This window comes from Phallusia mammillata, chromosome 3 (genome assembly GCF_965637545.1).
Source record: "Phallusia mammillata chromosome 3, kaPhaMamm4.hap1.1, whole genome shotgun sequence".
In the NCBI taxonomy this organism is placed as follows: domain Eukaryota; kingdom Metazoa; phylum Chordata; class Ascidiacea; order Phlebobranchia; family Ascidiidae; genus Phallusia; species Phallusia mammillata.
Window position 1 is genome coordinate 28,772,000 of NC_137254.1, and position 24,987 is coordinate 28,796,986.

Genomic DNA, 24,987 nt, shown 5'->3' on the forward strand with positions numbered 1-24,987 from the left:
TTTTTGTTTATTTGAAACAATCTGCGATAAATTTAAATGATAAAACAATTAATAGACATCACAACGGTTTATTCCTGTTTTCTGTTCAATAAAACTGACACCAGAATATAAAGGAATGTTGACTTCCCCTTGCATTGCAGAGCTATCTACTAGTTTTCAACCAATGTGAACATATTGTATGCTAATTAGGTTTTTGTTGCTTAGCTAAACGACGCTTATTTACTTCAAAAATGTCAACAATAAAAACATAAGATTTGAAGAAGTTTATTCCGTCAACTAAACATCAAATGGATAGCGACGGTCTGCAACGTCAGTTTTCTGCACTGCAGGAAGAACAAAAGCGAAAACTGATGATGGTAAAGCAACGAAAATCCCAACCAAAATCACAAGACAAAATGGTAATTTTTATGATGCGTTGCTGCCAAATTTCAATTTGTATCAAACAAAGCTAACCACATTGACATAATGTACATGTTTACAAATGAATATTGCACCAGAAGCCCTAATTAATGTCAAAGATTGTCTTGCAATTTTAGGTAGAGGACAGCTCTTTTGGTATATCAGATGATTTGTCATTAAGCATGGCTGATGTTATGGCAAGCTCAACAGTTGGCCTGAATGTTTCCTTGGAAGCAGCAAACACAAGCATGAGAGAAGAGCTAAGGTACCCAAGTAGTATGGCTTTGATGATTACCTCACATAAAATGTGTTACACTCCTATTGTATTATGTCTAAAATTGAAATGGCTATTCATATTGCTCAAAGCCAAACAAATGCTGATGCAATACTTTATGAACACATTAATGTTATGTATAATGCAATTTACATAATAAACAGAGAGCTTCGAGATGAAACAGGTCGCTTGAGAAAAGTTATGGCAGAAAAAGAATACGAAGTAAAGCGATTAAACAGGAAACTTCTTAAAATGGATGAAGAGAAAAGAATGTTGTCTGGTATGTGTTACTTCCAAACACAGCATACTTTTGGCATACACACTTTTACAGATAAGTACATAATTTTATTGTTTGATATTATAGAAGCTGGAGTAGCAAGTGATGCTGCATCGAGCAAAATTGTTGACTTGTCTAAGAAAAATAGGGAGCTAACTGCAGTAATGGAATCTGAAAGATCCAAATGTGTCCGACTCCAACAAAAAGTAACAGAACTTGAAATCAAGGTATGACTACCTCTGCTGATAAAAAATGGAAATAAATGCTTTGTGGAATTGCATATGATGCAAAATCTTTGTGTTTTTCAGTTGCATAACTCTCCAAAATCTAGTGGTGATGGTGACAGAAAACCTGCTGTTCGACAATCATTTGCTGCAGGTTTGGTTTAATGTGTAAATGTCTAGCCAATATATACCTGTTAAATGAGGCATAGGCAATTGCTGCATCGCTGGCAGTGACAGGCTTGTCAAAATGGTCAAAGGTTAAAACTCTGTCTCAGCCATGTGTCTTTCCTCGGAGAAAGCAGGAATAGTATATTGTGAGCATCACACTTTCAGGCATTAAAAACCTGGGGCTTATTCGCTGTTTCAATAGGCCACAGACACCTGGGTCAATGGTCATCTAATTGTTACCCATACCTTAAAGTAGAAAATTTCTATCCTGGTTCTCAGTACATTAGCATAAGACATAGTATATCACGAGAATTTTCAATGCTTTTTTATTGTACAGGATCTCCAAGAATGTCCAATGACGAACTGCAAGAACAATTAAATGCAGCCAACCTAAAAGTATCTGACTACAGAAATCAAGTTCAGTCATTGAAGCAAGAAATGAAAGTCGCTGTCAAGGTGAGGTTTTTGCATTTTTGACTTCCAGTTGAGTCTTATTGAACTATTTTCTGTTCGAACACACAAGTGGAAGCCAGCATGCAAAAACACATACCACTTGGTGGAAGCAAATAGCCCAAAACAATTTTCTTATCGACATGGTCGTTTGCACGTTGTTTAAATTTTATTAAGACTAAACAAATAGGTTGCAGCAGTTTTTTGGATTGTGTTTCAACACCTTAAAAAATGTGTTCCAGGTGAGCATATATCCTGCCAAATATTTTGACATGTTCTAGCTTCTTAACTTTATTGTAGAAGTGTGTGGGTAGCAGAAGACCTGCACGTGCATATCGTGTGGTTCTTAAGCCAGTAGTAGTCATCCAACCGCACGCCGCTTTAAACAACTCCTAACTGAAACTGCTACAATCAGTAACTCGACCTTTCAGTAACGGTTTACTGCTGTTTACCGCTTTTCCGTTATCGCTTGCATTAACAGGTGCTGAGTCAGGAAACAGGTGATAACGCAGCAAACATACAACAGCTTCTTGGCAACGGGGCGCAGGGCTTCCGCGGCCGGGCGCAACAGGTGACTGCGTTGCAAGATAAAGTCAGGTGAGACCTGGTTTCTTGCGCTACAGTGGATAAGACAGGTGTCTTCTTGCACAGGTTTGTTTGTGAAACAACACGTGGGTTAACCCTTAACGGTGTACAATTACAAGCGTGTAGCCACACAAGGGCATCTATGCAAAGTCTGAAAAGTTTGGTAAACACAATCAAGAGTATTTTCGCCAAGTTTCAGAAGAAACATACCAGCATACCTGTTATGAAAACTGACAACTATTTTTTGCCACACGTGTAAAAAGTGCCATAAAAACGACGGCTTTACTTTAACATTTCAAGTAATACAAATGTTTCTACTTTAACCCAGGGATCTCGAACAAAAGCTGAAAGGCTCAGCAAGCCCGAAAGAAGACAAAAATATGACACGAATCAGAAACATGGAACGCATGCGCAAAGAACAAAATGATGTAAGTAAATGTAGCAGCTGGTTGACTTTGCAATTTCGCGTGTTCATGAATACATAAAGATTTTGTTAGGATGATGTTTTTTGGTTTATATGACATGGGCTTTTTTCTTTGAGTTTTTACAAAGAACAAATTCCCAACTGTGTTTTCCAGCATGGCAAGCGGTATAAAATCTAATTTCACACAAGATGCCACTTGATATCCAACTTGCGGCGTTTTGTCACTTTGAAGAGCGTAGGTCATGTACGGATCACTACAAATTCGCGACTCAGAACAACATAGTGTCTATTTCTTCGTATTGCCGATCCACAATGAAATTGGCCATCACCATTTAAAACAAGACATCTGTCGTTTTAAAGTTCGCGTGCAAGAGTACACGCTCTGTTTCGTCTTGTTTTGAAAAAATCAAACCGCTTCCTAGCAAATCAATATGTAGGGATTGACCCTAAGTCGGGTGTCTGTTAGTGGTTAATGTACGATTGTTCTTGCGAAAAAAATCTACGGATCTTCAATGATTGTATCCAAAAAAGTCATTTATTGAAAGATTAATGCAAAGCATTGGCCTAACCTTAAGCCGTAAACTTTGCAAAATTTGCCACCACTGGAAAAGCCGTAGGTAAGTAACCGCTGCCGTAATGAACCCCAGTTTACGGATCTGCGGTTTTGTGGCTGTTGTCTTGTGGGCTGTGTTCAACCGCGCACGTATAATTGTCAAGTCTGCATTTCCAGCTGTCTTTCAGGTTTCAGTACCTGCCCAAGGATGAATATAAATTTCCTGTGGTTTACCGATGGGTCAAGCAGTTCTAAAACTGCGATCCACAGTCTGTGGACCATAGCATTATCGCTAGTTTGAAAGTTAAAACGAATTTCATGCACCCAGAAACATTCACTAAATGTTATGTAATTATTTAATTAAAGCGGTGCGCAGCGTTTGCTAACAAATCAAAACACAGCGTACGCATTCCAATTCTGCGTTGTTTCTAAATCCCCCAAAACCTGGCAACAAACATTGCAACATCGTGTTGTTCTGTCTGTGAGTCATTTTCTCCTTATTGTTTAATTTTTTTTCCCGTTACCTCAGTGGTTCCCAACCGGGGAGGAATTCCTCCCAAGGAAGAATTTACACGTGGATTAATCTGTACACGTGGTTTGTAAATTGACACTTCAGCTTTGGGAGTATGACCTCTGTGGTTGACGAAAAACCCATTTTTAAATGATCTTTGTATGGTTTAGCATCTACTATGTAGTTGATTTGGGAGGAATGAAACAATTTTCAGAATTTCAACGGAGAAATTTTCAAAAAGTTGGGGACCACTGCGTTACTTTAACGCTCACTCATTTTGCCTATACGGATATTTTAGTTGTGATTTTAGTGGAACCCTAGTTCCAGTCAAGTGTTTAATTAAACGTTCACCACCGTAAAATAACTGTTGTTGTTGTAAATCCTCGTGTTTGACTCTTTCTGACCCGAAAATGCTTTTTGGTAAAAGCAACTATTTTACTCCAAGAGCAATAAAAAGTTATGCTATTGGACCGCATAGTGCGCTAAACCAACAAGGATGTGAAACAAGAGACTTCAATGGCAATGAATTTGTATTACTAACAAGGCAATATATAAAGTACTGCACGCATTTATGATGTATGACGTATTTATTTGTTAATTTGACGCCAAAGAACGAAATTAATGTTACAAAACTTGTAAAACAAACTAGGAATCGCTCTCAATTTTGCTGCTATTTCGGTTAGGGTAGTTTTGTTTTACTTGGTTTTGCCAATTAAAAAACAATACTCTTAGAATGAAAACCAGTGTTTTTGCAGACCTTGAAGGAAGATTTGGTGAAACTTCAGGAACAAAGCCATGAATTTCAGCGGAAATGGGAAGCTTCAAAAGCACGTGGCAAAGTATTGGCTGGCGAGGTCAAATCACTCAAGGCACAGGTGATGAGATTGCGTTCATTTTCCATGTTTTCAATGAAACTCTCAGCTATTATGTACACAGTTCACGGCTTCTAGCGTTTGCATACAACTTTATTGAAACGGACAAAAAATTTAAACAAAATAATGCGGGACGGTGCGAAGTTAATCCTAAAAACAACATGCCATCTTTTTAATTGGTTAAAGATGGTTATCAGTTTTCGTTATGTCACAAGGCAGCCGGAAACAAATTTCCTTTCGGATGTGACAACAACGTGAGGTCAAGTGTGTTGTTTTATGTTTAACGGAACTCCCAGTATGTGGGCTACCTGAAAGGAAACCAAATGAAGTATTCAATTCCCCAGCACAAGCGATAGCAAAACATTTCACTTTAATATCTTATGTAGCGGAGGATGCAATAATGTTGTTGCTCTTTGCACGAGTTAACGCGGCACCTGTAAATGTTTTACTGTACCATGAAATCGTCAAATGATCCACGCACGCACGTTTACTCATAACCGTGACCTTGGTTGCAGAAACGTGTCTTGCTTCGAATAACTGAGAGTGTTTGAACTAAACAGTATCGGACCTTTCAACAGGCAGTCATCGACAATCACCGTTTGTGTGATTAAATAACTAAGAATGGAAAATATTTTCATAGTAACGAAATCAGTCGATGGATGTCGTGGAATAAGTTATATATATTTCGCTTAATTGCCTTCTTCAGTTCCTTATTCAAATAGAACCATTTCGTTTTAACTAATGACATTATGTCGTCAAATGAAAATCGAAGAAAGTCTTTGACAAGTTTCGTGCCAAAACGCTGATTAAACTCTCTTTTCGCAACACAAACCACCGTATAGAAATCTATAAATTCATAAACAGATCCGTTTAAAGAAGTATGTTAGATATATTGTTGAGTTTAAGGCGTATCGAAAATCTATACATTTCTGCTTGTCAGGCATTTGTGACAAGAAGATATCAGATTACAAAATTTCTAGCTTCTTCCGACAAATAGGACGCAATATGCGTTACGCAACTCCACCGTTAACGTACTAATCTGTTTATGGCCGTCTGTCAACGGAAACGTTGGACCTAGTGTTATCTCCAAAATTAATCTTGGTGTGACACTCTGACGATCGTGAATCCCAAAACTTGAACTTGAAGTGATGCAACTACAAAACTGTCCGAAGAATCACAAACGTATGACCCGAACGAAAGGTCACAGTATCACGTCTTGCAAGTGACAAGAATTTTGTTACCGTGGCGAATTCGAGCGCTACGCCCGCTTTACTAAGAACATGGATAAAATGTACTTGTCCTATAAACGAGTATTGCTCTTCCAGCAGTTTTATTACAAATAATAATCGACGTTCCGACTTCCCATACAAGACGCCTTCGTCAGAATAATGGCATATCTTTCAAAACAAAGTAATATAAAAAAAAGTTAAGCGTACAAACCAAATAACGAACTGCCTCTGCCGTGCAGATCGGCGTGTTGACGGACAAGGGTCGCCATGACAACGAGCTCATCACGACTCTAACGAAGCAGCAAGATCGGCTGCAGAAAGTTCTGGAACGAAATGCGACCGACAGACGCGAAACGAACCAGGATGAACAACAGGTTTGTTGCTGCTGTGATTAATTCGTTTCTGCTCTGACGCTTTGCACAGGTGCGGTGACCAGCGGGGATGTTTTCAGTTTTTTTAGGCCAATCGGCATTGAGTTATGTTTTTACTAAAGCTTCTTCGCGTATGGGTTATTTCTCTGTTGTTACAACGTGGAATAAGTCACCACCATGAAATATACAAATTCAATCCAAAACGACGTGTAGGACAAACGTTCAAATGATTGCGTTACCAAAACCTTGTCAATCTTGCCCTGCTCCGAAACATTATTCCTTGTCTTATACAATTATTTTTTCAATTATTAGTTGGGGAAAACATTTTTCGGCTTCAAATATTCTTAGTACAATTAAGCAGCCAATACTGCAATAAAAAACCTTTTCAGTGGGCAAATACCGCTGTTACCACCATTACGACTGGTTCGAGAAGTTTTGTTGTCCATAGCTGTTGTAAGCATTTTCTTTTTTCCCAATAGATGTGTCACTTTAAATAATTATCTTCACTCCAATTTTCTTTACAAATTTGTTACACTTAAATTTTTTAGTCGTTATATTGCAGAAGATTTGGTGAAGTTTTTTTCCTGACCTAATACGACAATTGTTTTTGTGGTCACAGTGTTCAAAATCCGAACTATTTAGTCTACCTTGTTTTGTATTATAACCAGCCAATTTTGAACTTTTCCCAAAGTTGTAATAAATAACTCAACGCCTTGTTGAATTCAGGACAAAGTTTACCTTTCTAGGCTAGGCAGGAAACAGAGTCCATCAATCCATCAATGAATTCATAAAACATGTGTTTAATATTAAGTTCATGTCTTTTGCTAATGTTTCCGCTTCGATCATTCAAAACCTCGCTTTAAACTATACCAATACATTTGTGGTTCCGCGTTCCTGAAATGAATCAGTCGTTGCTTCATTGACAGATACTTGGAAAACTTAAAACAGTGGTCCGAGGCAACCAATATGACATTGTTCGTGCGATTTGTGCAAGTGGTTGCAATAGGGTCATATATTTCCCATAAAATTCAAATCAGGATGTTTTGAACAAAATAAATGACACCAGCAGCGATTCCAATAATGTCATGAAAAATATAGGCCAGTTGCGAAACAAATGGATGTATAAAATATCAAATGTATATAAAAGTAAATAATGTAAATATGCTACTGCTGCCAGACTTAACGTATAAACGAGTATTGGTCTTTCGGCAGTTATATTATAAATAATATAAGTTTCGACGTCCCATATGAGACGCCTTCATCAGGATAATGGCATATCTTAAATGTCAAATTTCTTATAAAGCGACAAAAGCATCAAAACGCATGAAAAAACGCGACGACAGGCTTGTGCGACTACATAATATAGTTTTTAATAAACGAACTCCGAAAATTGTGAAAAATGCTGAGTAACGGCGTGTTATTGGTTCGAAACAGCTATATAAGCCTCATGAACATGTCCCCAAAAACCCTAAAAACGCACTAAGCGCTTGTTAAATTGCCCTTAAAACCACGTTTTGTATTGTCTGTGGGTAGAGAAAACTTAGAAATTTCGTAGTTTGGGGCTTATACAAGCATATTCTGGGGATGAAGGCCTACAAAAAAGATGTCGTGTTTCGGTTTGCCACAACAAACGAAGTGAACGTTATCGCTTATAGCGCTTGTCTTCACGAATCGTGTTATGCTGCACGAAAATTTTACGCACAACTTATCGCATTTCAATACACAGAAATGTCAAACGTACGGAATTGAACCTTACATACACTAACCGCCGACCAAAGCGGCAATTACACTGTCGTTAACCCCAAAAATGCATTTGGCTCTTTAAAATCGACTTGTTTGCCACAAGCCTTTTATCGCTAAAACTTTGTTTCATTTTCATCCCATTTTTGCTCAGTAGTTGAGAAGTCCTTGAAAGAAATCTTCGCCATTTTGTTGAAAAGTAGAAGCGTTAAAGTAAATTTGCTGGGTTTTTTTCAGCTAATCAAAACACGGCACGACCTTCAACAGCAAGAGTCATCGCAACTTGCACAAATGAAGCGATTGTTGAATGACAGCGAGAAGAGAGTGATGGAGTTGGAGAGTAAAATAGCTGAGGTTTGTGCGTTTAACCATCGGCATCGCATTTGTTTAAGCCCTGAACGAAAGTTACTCAACAAACATTTCGTCCAAGTTATACAAAAAACTCGTTTTTTTGTTAAAGACCCGGTCTCGATCGATTTTATTACTCGATTTGTTTCTTTTGTTTTCTTCCCTGAAGTTTGTCCATCTCTTTTTGACATGAAATTTTTGATGGATTTGGATGAAATTTTCATAGATGGTAGAAATAGTCAATGTTTCAAAATGGATCATAGTGTCTGTGTGCAATGACAAAATGTGCCAAGTCACCCTTATAAATTCGCTAGAGCATTAAGATAGAATGTACAGATACGACAAAAGCAGCGGGATACGAGTCGTTAGCAAAGTTACATTTTTTTTACCTGAAAAACGGGTATTTTGTAAAATTTACACGAGTTATACGAAACCCTGAACAAACAATAGAAAGAAAATGAATACTTTTCGGACCCACAAGAAGGTACAAAAGTGATGCTGTGTTTATTACCATGTTAACTAGATATAAAGTAAAAAAGTTAATTGGGTTCCGAGTTTTGCGACAATACCATGTCAGCAGTGACCTTGCCGCGTCAAAGCTACCCAAATATATTATATGCACGGCTATTGTACCTTAACTTGCGGTTACATACTTTTACGTTAAACTTTTAGGATCTGAACGGACGGTCCTATGATGGGGGAGCAACGTTTAAACCTCTGTCTGTGTTTTCACCACCGTCGCAGCGAACTCATCAAGGTGCACCAACACAGGTATGTAGCTAAATAACTCACAATTTCGAAGTTCATAGGATCAGGACCGCTTGCTTAAAAGATCACATATATTTCAGTTTTTTTTTCGTCAGTTAATTCCCAATACACCCAAAATATCAACATTGCGTACCAACATGTTTTATATAAACCTTTTGACGCACAAACAAGAAGAGTTCCAGCTACTCTTAATCATGCGGAAATCTAGTGATGGATCGCAGTATGATCCACTTCTGTAACCACACTTGCTTGTACGATTTTGAGGGGTCCAATAGTAATTCATCAACATCCTTAATGATTTGTCCAAGTCCGCTCGTTTCAGGTCAATTTATTACTCGTTTGCTTGCGTGCCGAAAAAATCATTGCCGTGGCCAAAACGTTTGACTGTGAACTGTGTCAATATAATGGCTCGTTTGCATCGGTAAACTTTACAACGTGCTTATTGCATGTGACTGGATGACTTATATACTCCATCTATCTACACCCTGTTCTGTGGGCACAGACATTTTTCTGTATTTCACGCGACATAACATGCTTTCAAATGCTAACCTACCAGCACCTTTGCTACGCTTCATTCACATTTGATTAATGAACCACGCCATTTTTACACGTAAAATGCAAACCCTTATTGTGGGTGCTAACAAAACGCTTTAAACTTGTTTTGATGAATATTATTTTGGTCGTATTTTTTTCTGTCTAACGCTGGTTTGTTCCCTGCGTTTGGTCAAGAAAGAGTGCTTTGAACTATTTCAAATTTCAACATATGTTATTTAGTTGTCCAAAGTTTGACCCCGGATAACCCAGCGGTTCGCTCACACGCCCCCAAAACGTATTTTTTCAAAATGGCTGTACTTAATAAAGTAAATGATCAATTCGTTTCATACTTTGTTGGTTTGGGCATTGTAAAGTCAATAATTTTGTATTTTTATGGTCAACTTTGCAGCCGACGCAGAGTGAGATCACAACAACAGACAACAGGTCAGTTTTAAGTTCAATGAAAATTATAACCGTTTTGTGTTTGCTGAATTTTTTGGGAATTGTGGAAAATATTTACGTTTGTGGTTTCGTTTGTAGTGAAAACCTGATGGAACTTCGCCGCAAAGTCGTGGAACTCGAAGCCCTGCTCAAAGCTTCGGAAATCGAACGACAAAAGCTGGCAGAGTTAGTGGCAATCCTCAATAAACGGTGAGAATCCTAACAACACCAAAGTCCTATGTTTGCCTGCGTTGGTTTGAATATAGTCGTAAACCACGGTTTTTCAGCACACCATATTTGTAGATTGGTTTTTGCCACACGAAGGCACATTAGAAATAAAACAATCCTATAATATGGGAACCCATACGAAAATAAAGAAACAAATTGTGGTGTTTATTACCCTTTTAGCCACTAGAAGGGCCATAAGAAATAGAAATCCTGCGTATTTGTCCAAGAACTTCTCAATTTTTATTTAGCGGCACCAAAACTATTGCTTTCTGTTTGAAAGTATAAGTCACGTGTCGTGTATGTGACGTTAGTAATATTTATTTCGATAAAGTTTGGTTGATTATGTTGGTTAATGTTCGCAGAACCAATAGGTCGAACCAAAGGGTAAAGTATTCCCTTAGTCCAGTGGTTCTCAAACTTTTTTTGTTGCGACGCCCCTGGACTTGCGACGCACCAGCAAATAAAAGTTAATGAGGAAACTTATTATTAAAGTTAGGTTTATTGATACAACAACAAAAAGCCACGAAACAAAACTTTTCTGCGACGCCCTTGGAAAATTAAAGCGACGCACCAGGGCGTCGCGACGCACAGTTTGAGAACCACTGCCTTAGTCAGTTAATATCCCACAAGGCTCTCATTTTACATCGTCGAACGCACGATAAAAGTTTTCCCGCAATAACTGCAAGCTATGTTGGGTAATTGGAACCCTTGGTTTTGTAATGCAAAAACTGCGGTGGTTCATAAATGCTAGCTGGCTGTGAAAACTATCCCTGAATCAAGTCTAAGAGCTTGGAATCTAACTTTCCCACGCAATTCTGCACGATGCATACCAAGGCACTGTTAGTGCTATTCCCAATAATAATATTTATCGAGGCGGTTCGATGGACTAGAAAATACTTCAGAGATCAAGTTTTCACTATTTATGACGGTTTATAAAAAATATTTGCTTGGTCGCATTTTTCGTTCATATATTCAGAAGTCCGATTTCGGTGAATTTTGGATCATTAAGGCTTGTCAATTTCTGTGTTTCACCCTTTGCCGCTATTGGGGACATTTTAAACAATGCACAAATACAGTAGGTAGCACGTCTTCTTCTATAGCAATTGCTGCGTTTTAACGAACAGTTCTTACCATTTACCTGCAAATCCATAAATAACAGCTTTGCGTTTGTTTAGGGACCCATGCGTTTCTTATTGCAGCAACGGAAGCTGCGAGAAATACGGAAAATAATATAAATAGCATATTGATTATTATTATACATCCTTTTCAAAATACCCAGTGATGTATAAACGGGTAAAAGTCATTGTTTTGCATTTGGTTTTCGTACCTCAAGAAGTTGCAAGTCACTATTGTGGTTGAAACAGGGAAAGATTTCGCTCCCGGTGACAACTGTTAAATTCGCGCTCCTGAACGCCTCGATACGGGATGTGACCGTACGATGTTTACTAAGTCACGGCCTTTCGCATTTTCCTGTGACGGATCTATTGAACTCGCCGATACCAAGCCGGAATCTTACTTGCGCTTTATCTTCAAAACAAATAAACATTGAATCGGTTTTGATGCGGTCCTGTGGTCACCTTTTAAAACCTGATATTTTTTTCAATATCCTGAGTAGATCAGGGTCGTGGTAATACCGATTTAGCTTGGGTAGTAAGCTTTTATAAATTAAATACTTTATATTCAGACCCCGAAACAAACTCTGCTGATAGCTGTGTAATGTCACATGAGCGTTAAATTAAAACTTTGGCGACATATTGGAAAATAACTTCCTGAGTGATTACGGTATTTTCAGGACTTACTGACGTGGCATTACTCCTAGAAACACCATAAAGTCAACAGCGTGACTTGCCACTGTCATAATTCATGGTTTCGAGAACCTGTGTACACTTTATTAAAAATGTTTTAAAGTTGCCATCAACAATCTTGTTCGCAGATTGCAGGAAGCAATTAATAAGGCAGAAACCGGCAGAAGTGATCTACATGTTGAACAAAGAAAATGTGCAGCATTGCAACAACAGCTCGACACAATGGGTGGATCGCAACGCAATGGTAAGGTCATACGAATAGTTTGAGATCTTTGCCTGCCAAACGATTTTGTTTGAGTACAAAGCTAACTAAACCCAGTGGCTGTTTAAGCCTCTACCTAAAGTTTGTCAAAATCTGAAAGCTTAACTAGATAACGTTTGGATAACAAAGCATGTCGCTTTTTACGTTTATTTGGGCCATTATATTCCTCATTAGACAGACAAATTAACAGATTCTTAAGTGTCGATGTGTTTTGAAACATTTTATGGAGTTTTATTCCGGTAGAGTTATACAACTATAACATCTCCATTTGCATAAAGCAGCCTAGATAAAGTATCGTTTATTTGGCTGTGACTGGCCTTGCTTGTTGCCTTATGTTCCACGTAACCTTATTATGTTTTGTTATCTACTTTTCAGATGGCGGGACAAGTAACAGAGACACGGATTTTGATGGCAGTGCGGATACGCTAAGCGCCCAGCTCGCAATTCAGGTATTTGTAGCATCTGTGGTTAATGTCTTGGTTCCATTATAGAGACTTCAAGTCGAACAGAAGCCAGCTCCGACATAGCTATTAGTTTGGCAAATGTCAAATTGGCACCCGTTTCGGTCTTTTGAAATGCAAACATTTTCAAGGCCTTTGCTTCCCAAACATTCAATCTTACTTGTAATTCTAAACTTTGTTTGACAGATGGACGAAAACCACGCGCTTAAGGAAGCCTTAGAGTCCACGCTTCAAGGCAAACAGGAAGACGTTGCACTTTACAATGAGATGAGTGACCAAACCAAGCAGGTTTTTTTGGACGCATTGCGCAGTTTTGGGTCCACTTCCAAGTAGACCTTCTACGACAAAATGAAATACTTGATAAAATTGGAAGTCGTTCGTCAGTTGTCAGCTGGCTTTTTTGCCACGCATTACTGCAATAAGCCTCATTCGGGTTCCGGAAGGAGTGGGGGTATTTGGACAGTTAAACGCTATTGGATATAAAACCGCGTCCGAATGCTTGACCTTATGCATTTTTGTCGATAGAGGTCAGTGCTATTGAAAAAATAAACTGTCGACGTATATATGTCAAAAATGCATCCTTGGTACGAAGCCAACAAGTTTTCGTAATTTTAAAATTTAAGAAAACGTTTTAACTCGTTTGAACTTATATGTTTGTTGTTTGTTTGTATAGCGTACGAACCCTATCGTTCATGGCGTTTTTTTAACACTAGTACATTTTACCACTGTTTTACTAACATCTTAACATCCAGTTAAGCTGTGTATTTGCATTTCCATGTCTGGATGTTTTAATCTGTTGTACTTGGAGTACTGGTTCGACTCCGTCTTTCTTTTTACTGTGTATTATCTTCACTTTAATAAGTATGGCATTACAACGAGTATTATTTGTAATGCTTTATTGACCATAAAAACGCGGTCGAACAGAGAAACTGTCGTTATTTAACTCCTTTCCTTAGAATACGTGTTTCGAAATACATTCTTTGTAAGTGCTGAGAACGATTACAAACTTTTGACGATAAATAGGAAACAAAAGCTCAGATTCACAAATGAGAATAACACGAAAAAACGGATGCACAGGTCATCAGAAGCTGCACACATTTTCAGATTCAGTCGTTTGCAACTGTTTTAGGAACTGTAAATGTACAGCTTTTATGCCAAACCAGCAGTTAACACTACTGGATATCAAACGCTGCGCCTAAGAAGGTTAGCCAGTTGTGCCAAATATAGCAAAATGTCTCTTTGTGAAGAATCGATTTTACTATATTACATTTAATGGTGCGCCCTATTTGGGTCATTTTATAGGTGCGACCTGGGACAAAACGTTGACAACACTGGCCTGTAATGATGGAAAGCATTGGCTCAACAGACATTTCCATGGTAAATCTTGATCACCGCACAAGCATCTTCAGCAGTGGCCGGTGCAAAAAGGCTCACATTGTTTGACTTTTTCATTAAAATATGCGCGTACTTACGCAACCAAGCAACGATCAATCACTTCGACAAAATTGAAGTGTTTTGTTTCTACAAGCAACTGCAACAGGAAACATGTGTTATGTGAATTCAAACCAGCACTTTAACCTCAAGGGTACAAAGTTTACTATTATAATGGATAACTTGCAAAGTAAGGTGATGTTTATCAGTTTAAGATCCCGTAACGGCCCGTAGGTTCGTCAAAAACAACTTGATATCCCAGTTAGAATGCATTGACGATGCTGAACACATTCCTTTGCCTTTCAAGCACTTTTGGGTCTACGCACTTGGTACGCAGCCCACACATAAACCTTTTATTTTTATAACATGCAAGAGTGGTGGGACGTCAAGAAAATCGGATAACAATACGTTATAAGCTGCATAAGCAGCCGCAGTTTGCAAGTGTACCACTGTTGTTGAACGCAATCAACGTAAAGAGCATTCTTTGGCTTGAGTAGAAGTGGGACGATGTAAGTTTGCTCACTAATCATTTTTTGCTTTACCTATTAATGTTACCCAGTAAGGAGAAATCTTAAAATGTTGTCCTCACACTAAATTTAAAAATTTTTCAACAACCGCTACTGTAAATTCGAGCTCACTTGTCACGAAACACGCACACGGTCGACCTACCGCAGAGTCAGGAGAATTATTCCATCGCTTGATAGGACTTTCAAATGTCAGTTGGAAAATGACTAACCGCGGAGCCTGGACCACCTGAATTGCAACGCTATAAAAAACTGATGTTTATAAATTTTACGGTGAATTGCATGCCACCTGGTTTAAGGAACATGGCACTTTCGCATTTCGGCAAAATATTCGCTCCAATAAGTTTTCCCAGATGCTGAGGTTAAGGTACAAGAATCGGAATCGCCCTTATTATAGTATCGGGATTCATTGATCCAAAAAGCAGTAATTTTCCCACATTTGCAGCGATCCACCTTAGTTTACTTCGAAATTGTGAACTGTTCCGTCAGAATAAGTCGTTGGGACATTTTTTGTGTCAAGCCTAAAGCCTTAACACGAACGTAAGGCGTTTAATGACAAAGACTTCAGACAATTCAAAATTTCTCACCATTTTTATTCGTGTTTAACCCCACAAAAACCACTGAATACTTCTAAAACATGTGTAGACAAATCAATAGCGAGTATAAAGCTCGTTCAAATGTCAGACATCTGTAAGCGCTCCGATAAGCAGACACAAGCAAGACAACTTCATGACCACTTCGGCCAACTGGATACACAAGTAAACGTACGCACCTTTTGCGTTAACTGAGAACGCCCATATATTATAAAAATTGAAAGAATCCAATTCCTCCAAAGTTTACACGACTCTACGCTTGACTGCGATCAACAACCAACGCATTTGTACCGAAACAGTTCTAAGAATCTCAAATCGGAGAAAATTCAAGGCGTCTAATACGACCGCCCCCTATTAAGCAACGGGAAATACGCTTTAAATCGAGCAACAATAATTCCAGCCCTTTTAGATCAGCTTAACCTCGTACTCACTTCGTGACAAGCTAACCATAATGTTGACAATGATCCTTAACGACATTTTGAGAGAAACTTCGGCATGCACCATTTGCAAGTAAAGTGTCTCTATAATGAGGCGAAAATCCGTTTTCCAGCTGGCAAACACCTGCAAGTTGACGGACACGCGAAATAAACAACCAAGTAAATTTTCAAATTTGTTTAAAGTTAAGTTTTGGAAATAAAATGGAAGTTTCAAAAGACGGGCTCTATAAACCAGAGAAGGTTCAAAATTGGACCCGAACCCGGAAGTGTACGAGCTCAAAATTCGACCCAAACAAGATTTTATATAACAAAAACGAATTAGACTGCAGACAGTGCACTCTGTTTAGACCCATAAGGTCTCATCAGTACAGGTGGTGACAAGATATTGGACGTTTTGGCTGATACAGCAATCTAACGCAGGGGTCCGCAAGTACTTTTTTGCGCGACCCTAAAAAAATTGCTCTAAATTATCGCGACCCAAGCATTTTGTTAGCATGTAAGTTTGTGGAAAATACTAAGCAACTAGATATCAATACTAAGACTGCTATTATGCTTTTGTCAGTTGCTATTTTCTTGCACAAAATAAAGCGAAACTCAGCACATAAAACAGTATGTAAACGAACGTATTTATTCAGCAAAATGGTAACAGAAAAGCATGACTGCTTGCGCAGGTACGCTTAACTTATTGCATTGTTACATAGACTGTATGTAACAGTTACGTAGTCATATGTAGCAATGCAATAATAAATAGGTTGAAAAAGCTGAAAGTTCATTAATACTATAGATGCGATGCTTATATTCATGGAAAATTTGAAATATTTTGCGACCCAGACTGGAAGGTCTATTTGCGGACCCCTGATCTAACGACACTCAAGTTTGTTGGTTTGATGTTTGTAAAAGCGAATAAGACCCGAAAGTTAGTCAACTGCGGCTATTTGAGGCCGAGTGTAAGTCGGGCCCGATTTAAGCCCGATTTACTGAAACTTATGCCCGGCGGAATAGAAACCCAAACTCGATCCGAAAACCCGGCTCTACCCTGCTACAAATCCCGTGGCCAATCCAGCTACACCTCATAGGCTTTAAAATAAACTGATACGAATTATTTGGTTTATTATCGCGTATAGAATTACAGTGCAATGCAAGTGCTTGTCACCTACAATAACTCAAAACCGCTCGGGTGAAACATATACCAGCAAGGGCAACCTACGTTGGAGAAAAGCGCGGAGACGACTGTGGGAAAATTGTACAAAAGCCAAGATAACTTTTATATACGTTTCGGTATTATACTATGCAAAATTTTGTAAGCAACACACTTTGCAGGCTCTAGCCTGTTAATATTATTAACACGGAAGTGTTACACATTTACACTTAATTTGCACCGGTGTTGTGATGTTTGAGATTGTTTAGGTCTTACGTTAGCCCGTAAATCCAAAATGTTATCCTGTACATCCGCTATTAGTGAGTAACAGCTGCGCTCTGCAAACACAAATACTTTGCGGCTCAGTTGCTTGGATGTCGCTGGCGCGTCGCGGTAGAGTGATAGAAACAACACTGCGTTGAATAACAGTTTCAAAGCTCGGGATCGCGGACCTTTTTTGGGTCGCGAGATCTTGTTGTTTGTTCGCGTACTGTTTTAAACATGATTAAAATTTATTTTTTGGACTGTTATCACCTTGAAACGCGAAGCGTCATACGCGATTTTTGGATAAACTATAAACGGTTTGCAGACAAAAATTTTGAAAGATTCTGGTTAATTTTTTTCGTGACGACTGGCCAAGAGCTTTGTTCTAACGCTCGAAATCAAAACTAAAATATGTTGTGCGCACGCAGGTGTGCAGCTGAAAGTATGGATAAAAATATCTCACGTTTGCGAGTGGGCGTAGCTTCAACGACAGAGCACCGTTATGATTTAAACGTTGTATATAAGAAAGCCATGAGCGACCGACATAGCAGACAAGCACGCACGGTCTTACTGTCGGCACAAGTGGACAAGTGGTTACTGCAGTGGGTGCAAATGGGTTTAAATTCGCTGACCAGTTCAGGTAGGCTTTGAGCAGAGTTTGTTAAGATTAGGCACTGTTTGACAAACAGATAGCAGGCGTTTCAACGACAAGCAGTTTTGTTATGATTAATCTGTAAAACAGCGCTGACCTCCGCTCTATGCACGCAGTTTTTGCAAACAGTTAATGTTTTGTTCCCATACAAATGTTTACATATTGTACGACTTGTTTTATATTTACGGGTAGTTTTCTGCACCTGTTAACTTTGAGGCCAGAGCAAACCAAATAGTGTAAGACAGAATATCACATTTCTCATTTAAAACTTGGTTTAGAGTCAACAGAACTGAAGGAAAAGTTTAAAGATCTAGCGTGTGAAACAACTTGCAGATGTAATTTAACCGGTACCGGTAGTGAACTATACGGATGTTGGATGTATTTAAACATGCAACATGCGTGTCTTGCTACAATAGACAGCCAGAAATCTCTCACTAAAACCATGCTGGTTAAAAATGTCCAAATAACAATAATGCGACTAAGTTGTCCGAAATAACACGACAGTAATGCGACAAATTTGTCTGGAAAGTACCAAGCAAAATATATTGTAAACGTTGATGGAAAATTGCAGTTGGCAACACAATGTTTTTAGTTTGTACTAACTTACAAAAGCAAGAGAAAATGTACTCATTATTCTTCTGATAAACAGACCATGACCTCCGCATTGTCTCCTTTGGAGCAAATACTACAGACAGCTGGTCTTGTGCGTTAAAAAATGGAAAATATCGCTATTTACACCCTACATGAGCGACCATATTGACATTACAAACAGCACCAGTGTTGTAAAAATCGAAACGTGAGTAATTTGTAAAGACTTTAACTTAACTTAAAGCCAAGCCTAACAGAAATGCTCGTTTAAATTCCTTTCCAGCAAGTTGTGTAACAATTGCACAAAACCTCGTCGTTATGACCTTGACCCAAGTTTGACCTTCATGTATCAAATAATAGCTGCCAAACTAGTTCGAAAAAAACTAGTGCAACAAGATACTAAAAATAATAGCGTGGAAATTGTTAAAACGCAGGTAATTCGACAAAATTTGGTTAAAACACCTCTTTACGCTGCGCTGAACCCGAAAACAATTATTTGAAACCCGGGTTTCCTCTCGCATTTTTTACGCTTAACCAACTTGCGTAGTCAAGCACCAGAATCGCGCACTTAATCAGAGGTATTTTGACCAGACAAAGCAAATTCCAAACACCGAAAGATCGGTTGAGTAACGTTTGAGTTAGGAGCTCAGCAAGATGTTAGCAAAGTTAAGCTCCTGAAGGAATAGGTAATCAACACCGGGGTACAGAAATAGCGATCTGCTTATGAATCACAGGAAGACAAAAAACATTTTCACGTTGAAAATTTATGATGACACCAATAGTGCAAGGTGTTAGGAAGTCCAAACTTTTATAGAAAGACGACAAATTTTACAGAAATTTCATTATTGTCGTGAAATTGTTTAAGATTGCTTCGATAATGTAACAAACAGTGACAAAAATTTACAAACTAAATAATGCTCTTCTGGCAAATGTATTTCTTTAGCTGACGTTTCAAATTTAGGTCGTATTAATGAGCGTAATAACACACAAACGTCTGTTTAAAACCTTAGGTAAAAACCTTTTTATAAAAACTTGAAACGCTATGGCCACACAACAGAAAACATGATCCATAAAATCAGCAACAAACAATGGGCTAATCGTTTATAGCCCAAGGTGATCGAAAACCTTCGCAATTGCTGTGAAAATGTCAAAAGAATATTTGATAAACTAATAACCGTATTTCCTTACAAGGTGGCCCAGAAAGTTTTCATTCTTTTTTTATATATTTAGATTCAAAATGAGAATTTAGTTGTGACCTATTGTTATGATTAGAATACTATAACCATGTGCTTTGTTTTGTTTCACTTCTTACAGAAGGCTGAATATTGTGTACCATATATTTTGTTACCATAATCGAACTAGTATGCCTCGCGGAGTTTTAGCACTGGCGTTGTTTGCCGCCATCTTGGCATTGTATGTACAACAAACATCGGCCGAATCTTCCGAGCTTCAGCGGGAAAAGGACAAGCAAGTTTCCGTATTTAAAGGTATTTTTCGTCTGTATACTAACTATCGAAATTCAGTCAACGTACAACTAAACATACTAGTCAACACTACTTAAAAGCGGGTTACAAATAACCACACGCCCAGACTATTAAGATAAAATCGCAATACGATTTTGCTGGGTGCTGCAGATTACAAAAAGGATACGCACACTGTACTTTAAATTATATTTTGCTAAACACCTCAAAGTTAAACTGTTACAAGATGGCGGTTACAAGGAACTTATTAGAGTGAATGGGTATTGTAAGTGTAAACGCCATGAAAGTGAATATCGCCATTGTCAATTTTTTATAGGCCGACATGTTCTAACACATTTCTTCTCTGACAAAATCTATAATCATGTCCGAAAAATTTTTATCGGGTCCATACAAGATGACTTACTTATTAAAGTATAAAATGCACGCACTTACAATAAACACCTGTTGTCCATAGGAGAAAGATTGGACTTTGGCGAACAGCTGCATCACATTACAAAACGAGGCATCTCACGAGAAGTAAGTTGAAACTTAAGCTACATAAGTCAAGTCATTTGCGAAAAACATCGTGCAAGTTTTTGGTGAAAGAATATTACTTGATGTTATCAGACTGTTCAATCGGATTTAGGAACACCTTGAAAGATTTATCGGGCAACGATAGTTGGCTCCAAGCAGCGGTTCTCAACTTTTTTTACTTTGCGACCCAGAGCTTTTCTAACACAACGCGACCCCTTTACAAACACATAGAAGTTTTACTATACACGAGAATGTGATCAACATATATTTACTATTCAATGTCACTGTAACAGTTCGCATTTTTGCTCTGCAAGAAACCCTTAAAATGTGGTTATGCCTCACGTCAATTTTAAAATTTTGCAAGAAAAGCCGAAAAACACATTCTTAGAAGTATTTAATGGCAAATGATGTCGTGCTAATTCTAAATAAAACAGTCGTGTGAGTTACTAAACTTTAAAAGCTTGGCGTGAGCTAAGATATTGGGCAAAGGTTTCGCAGATCGGGTTCGGGAGTGATTCTGGTCTTACGTCAAAACTCTTTATCACTTTGTGTCACAATTTCACGAACTTTCGGGCCTATTTCGGGATTTGTTTTATAAAAGATATTTGGGTTCGGGTCCCAATTTCACGCCTGCTGACAACTGTGCGACAGAGTTAGTCAAGTATATCGAAAAAAATCAACCAAAGCAATCGAGAGAGTTCCAACGTTTTCTAGTGCGTGAAATATGTTGGAAATTAAAATAACAATACTCTCATGTTATCGTTGTTGGTGGCAAACAGCGACCAAGCACATCAGCTTACGTTGACAAACGTTTCAATGAATGAAAAAAGTAATAAAGTTGGGGATTTAAAAACAACTGCGATGTACTTGGCGTAACATACCTTGCAAATTAAAGAAGTGTTTCATCGGTCGAATAGGCTTAGAACTAAAGTTTTCTACCCACAAGGATCCTTTTAATGAAACAAGCTTTCTTTGAACTTTTTGTTGCGGCGCCCGCTTTATAAATACGCTTTTTGTCAACATAAACAGAATGAGTTCTTGTATGGGTGCATATTGCTCATCCAGTGTTACAAAGCCCCTAGTGGCGGACGTTTCTTTATTGTAAACGCTTAATAAGTGAATTATTTAGCTGGCTATTGGTACCGTTGATAAACATTGCCTGTTGTTTATTTGGACGTACACAATGCGACAAAAATGCTAAGTCACAAACGTTTTTTACAGAAGCGCAACCGACGTAATGTGATCAGAAAAAGACGAAACAAAAGACTCTGTCCAGGATTTTTCTGCAAACTAGCTTCGTGTAGGGCGGTGCGGGGTCACTGGCGTAGTAAGTCATTAATTTATATGTAGTCATATTAGGTTACATGGATTTTTATACATGCTGAACAACTAGTTAGGTTAATTATTGAGTCATTGGTGTTGTGCTATCTGGTACATTGTACAGGTTTGAATTAACAGTGTATTTTGTAGAGCGATGCTTACGTTGTCGCGTACGTTACTGCCAAGGAGGTGATGTGCTGCCAGCCTGAAACCTACAACTATTCCATGCAAGTCAAATCATACGCAGGCCGAAAGTCAAATGTAAAAAATCGTAGAAATATTTGTAAATACCACATACTGTTTAAACAGGAAACGACGATAAACACTTTCAGTCGTTTATTTACATTTCTTGTGCTTTCAAACGTTTCTGTAATTTAAAATATGGCTTTAACAAAGAGTTGAATCTTGGGCCTAAGTTTCGTGAAGCGTTCCAACATTGATAATGGGTTCGAATCCCACCTCAGACTGGAATTCGTTTTGTACTGTTTAAGTTGAATTAAAGCCCTTATAATGTGAAAAATGGCTTGAACAGACTTGAATAAATTTTTTTATACGTTGTTGATACACAAATGTTCACTTGTAGTCTTGCCACACACCGATTCATGTCACTATAGCATGAAAACGACAATGATGTCATTTTTTAAAGAAATTAACATCGTCTAACAAAAATCCTTCAGCACCCATTGTGTTCTTTTTGCTGATGTACTATTGTTGACTTATTTTACACAGAAACGCAGCCTTGCAAATGTACTGTAATTTAAACAATAATATGCTTCTATGCCTGAAGTGAAACATTTCTTGATAACTATACTATTTCGATTTTCAATTTATCACGTAGTCGCCGGTTTTGCCCGCTTTATGGGGTTTGTGTTTGTTTGTTTAGTGCTAAACTACAGTAAACTTGCATGAGTGAAAGACGTATGTCTAAACCGTTCTTAAATTCGCCATTGTTTGTTCAAGTGTGCCCACACATGTTTCTGTTAATAAACACACAATTTTTTGTATTCGTGTTTGTTGTTTCCCTAATAGGACGGAAAAAAAAACACAAGGTAAAACGGTCGGTTAAGTTAAATGATAAATCCAAAAACAGTTTGTATGCGCGTTTAGAGCATGTGTTGGGTTTGTTTCCTATAAATATGTCCCCAAGATGGCCAATTGGTCAGTGCAATTGCCTTGTGCGGAAGAGTTAGCAGGTGACATGTGTGCCTCGCTACAACATACAGCCGAAAATGTCTCGCTTGACAACGTGCTGGTTCAATTTCGGCGAAACACTATGCGTACTTATCAGTGCAACAAAAAAGGCCAAGCAAACTAGCCTTTAAATCACAAACTAAAGATGCTTTGAGACTCGAACGTATAATATAGTATGATTCGGTATAGCGCCTTCAATGGCCCTGGCGTACTGTGATGTATAATATAGTATAATATAAATAGTATAATATAATATAGGGGCTCGATAACACCATCAAGTGTACAATGTGAAAGCCTGTGGTAAAAACCGACAAGGCTCTTCGCCGATAATTGACCCATGAAGTAAGCCCTAATGTTTCCTTTAGGTTTTGACAAATCCAAACCTCGCTACAACGTTACAAATCAGATCAGTAAGTACAGACGAATCCGGTTAATCGCATCATCGATTTGCCACGGGTATTTGATGCGATTAACCGGATTATGCGATAATCCGGTTGCTATGTGAACAGTACACGCCGTTAACGAAAGTGCTCATTTTCACTTCCCCAGCTAAAACAAAGTTGCAGTGACGCTCAACTATGGCAACGGGGCAGTATTTTCTCTCTTTTGTTGCCGAGAATCGAAAAAAGTACTGTCAAGTCAAAACTAGATTTATTACTCTCAGCGCAATGCATGACGTCATGCTTCCTAACTGTCGTGGCTATGGTGCAATCGCCTAAGTGTGTTGAAGAAACAGTAGAAACGCACACACACACACACACACTCTTAGTTGGCGCGCACGCCACAGTTCGCTTGATTGTGCTTTCTCTTGCAGTAAGGTTTATTTGAAAAGATATGTTACATCGCATCGTAGCCAAGGGGCCCAACATTTAAATTTGGCAACTTCCCTATGAAGACGGTTTATGACGTTTTATTCTTGTTTTGGGTAGTTTCCCTTATAAATGTGCCAGGCGTCTCGCTTCATATACGCGTAAAATGGCCTGTTGTTTCTAACCTATTTCGTTTTCTAGTTCAAACCAACGCGTTAAGCGGCAAAGTGCTAGGTGCATATTTGTAAGCCCAAACCCGTACACGACCGAAACCTAGTCAAACTTACAACTTTGGCACATTTTACAGCGCAAGGGCGCTAAGGCGAGCTGCATCATCAATTTCCTTTTATAACCCGTTATACAATTGACAAAAAGAATAATTGATTTTAGCAAAACTTTAAAGACTCAGATTGTGGCGCTACTTTCTAGCTTACTCAGCAAAACTACAGCTGCAAGACTAGCGTGACTGTCACGTGATCAACGTGTGATCGTTGCTTCAAAAATTTAAAGCAGCAACAAGTACTAGAGGAATAAATGCCTTTTTTAATCGGTGTTCTTCCTGATAAGTTGCGCAAGGTCACGAACAGAAGACATAAAATATGTCAGTCGTTGGCACGTTACCAATTACGTGAATCTAAACAACGTCGTGTGATTACTTGCGATCTAACATTTTTTACAACCATTACGTGTTTGGCGGGTCATGAACAATATAACAGAAACATTTTTAAACATTTGTTTTACATTTAACATTGTTTAAATTTCAATACAGTTTAACACTTCGAATTTGATGCAGTTCGCACTTAGTAAGAAATTACAATCAGCGTCTTTGCCGGAACACCAGTTTCGTAATTTTGACGCGTTGAACTCTTCATTTAAATTTTAAACGCCTGTTATATCACTATTGGCGATTAGATAAGCCAATAAAAAAAGGATCAATGTGCACGGCTTTGAGATAACGACTCCTTGTTATCGCACAGCGGTATCGAGACGTGTCATTTTCAACGTTGAAATTAGATGCGTTATTTGGTGTAGAATGCAACCATGCATCCACGTCTTTTCGTGTACATTACCTCCGGAGGATTTTACTATCATGTCGTCGTTTTTTATTCGAAAAACTCGGTC

The 24,987-nt window shown here is 38.4% G+C and overlaps 2 protein-coding genes across 3 annotated transcripts; both read left to right on the plus strand.

Moving 5' to 3' along the window:
- Positions 1-174: 174 nt before the first annotated feature.
- LOC145220704 (coiled-coil domain-containing protein 13-like) lies at positions 175-13,920 on the plus strand. Of its 2 annotated transcripts, XM_080087941.1 has the most exons (17): positions 176-398; positions 537-664; positions 838-953; positions 1,038-1,177; positions 1,259-1,328; positions 1,680-1,798; positions 2,274-2,389; positions 2,706-2,805; positions 4,621-4,740; positions 6,206-6,340; positions 8,315-8,431; positions 9,098-9,196; positions 10,137-10,171; positions 10,268-10,378; positions 12,330-12,445; positions 12,839-12,912; positions 13,111-13,920. In XM_080087941.1, exons 1-17 carry the CDS (start codon positions 288-290, stop codon positions 13,255-13,257), a joined length of 1,854 nt encoding a protein of 617 aa, XP_079944067.1. In that variant the 5' UTR covers positions 176-287; the 3' UTR covers positions 13,258-13,920. The 2 variants fall into 2 exon arrangements, with proteins under 2 accessions (XP_079944068.1, XP_079944067.1); XM_080087942.1 differs by lacking the exon at positions 8,315-8,431 and having other exon boundaries at positions 175-398.
- A 5,914-nt stretch (positions 13,921-19,834) lies between these two features.
- Positions 19,835-22,869, plus strand: LOC145220734 (uncharacterized). The gene is made up of 4 exons (XM_080087975.1): positions 19,835-20,038; positions 20,487-20,548; positions 21,767-21,872; positions 22,016-22,869. Exons 1-4 carry the CDS (start codon positions 19,915-19,917, stop codon positions 22,072-22,074), a joined length of 351 nt encoding a protein of 116 aa, XP_079944101.1. The 5' UTR covers positions 19,835-19,914; the 3' UTR covers positions 22,075-22,869.
- The last annotated feature ends 2,118 nt before the right edge of the window (positions 22,870-24,987 follow it).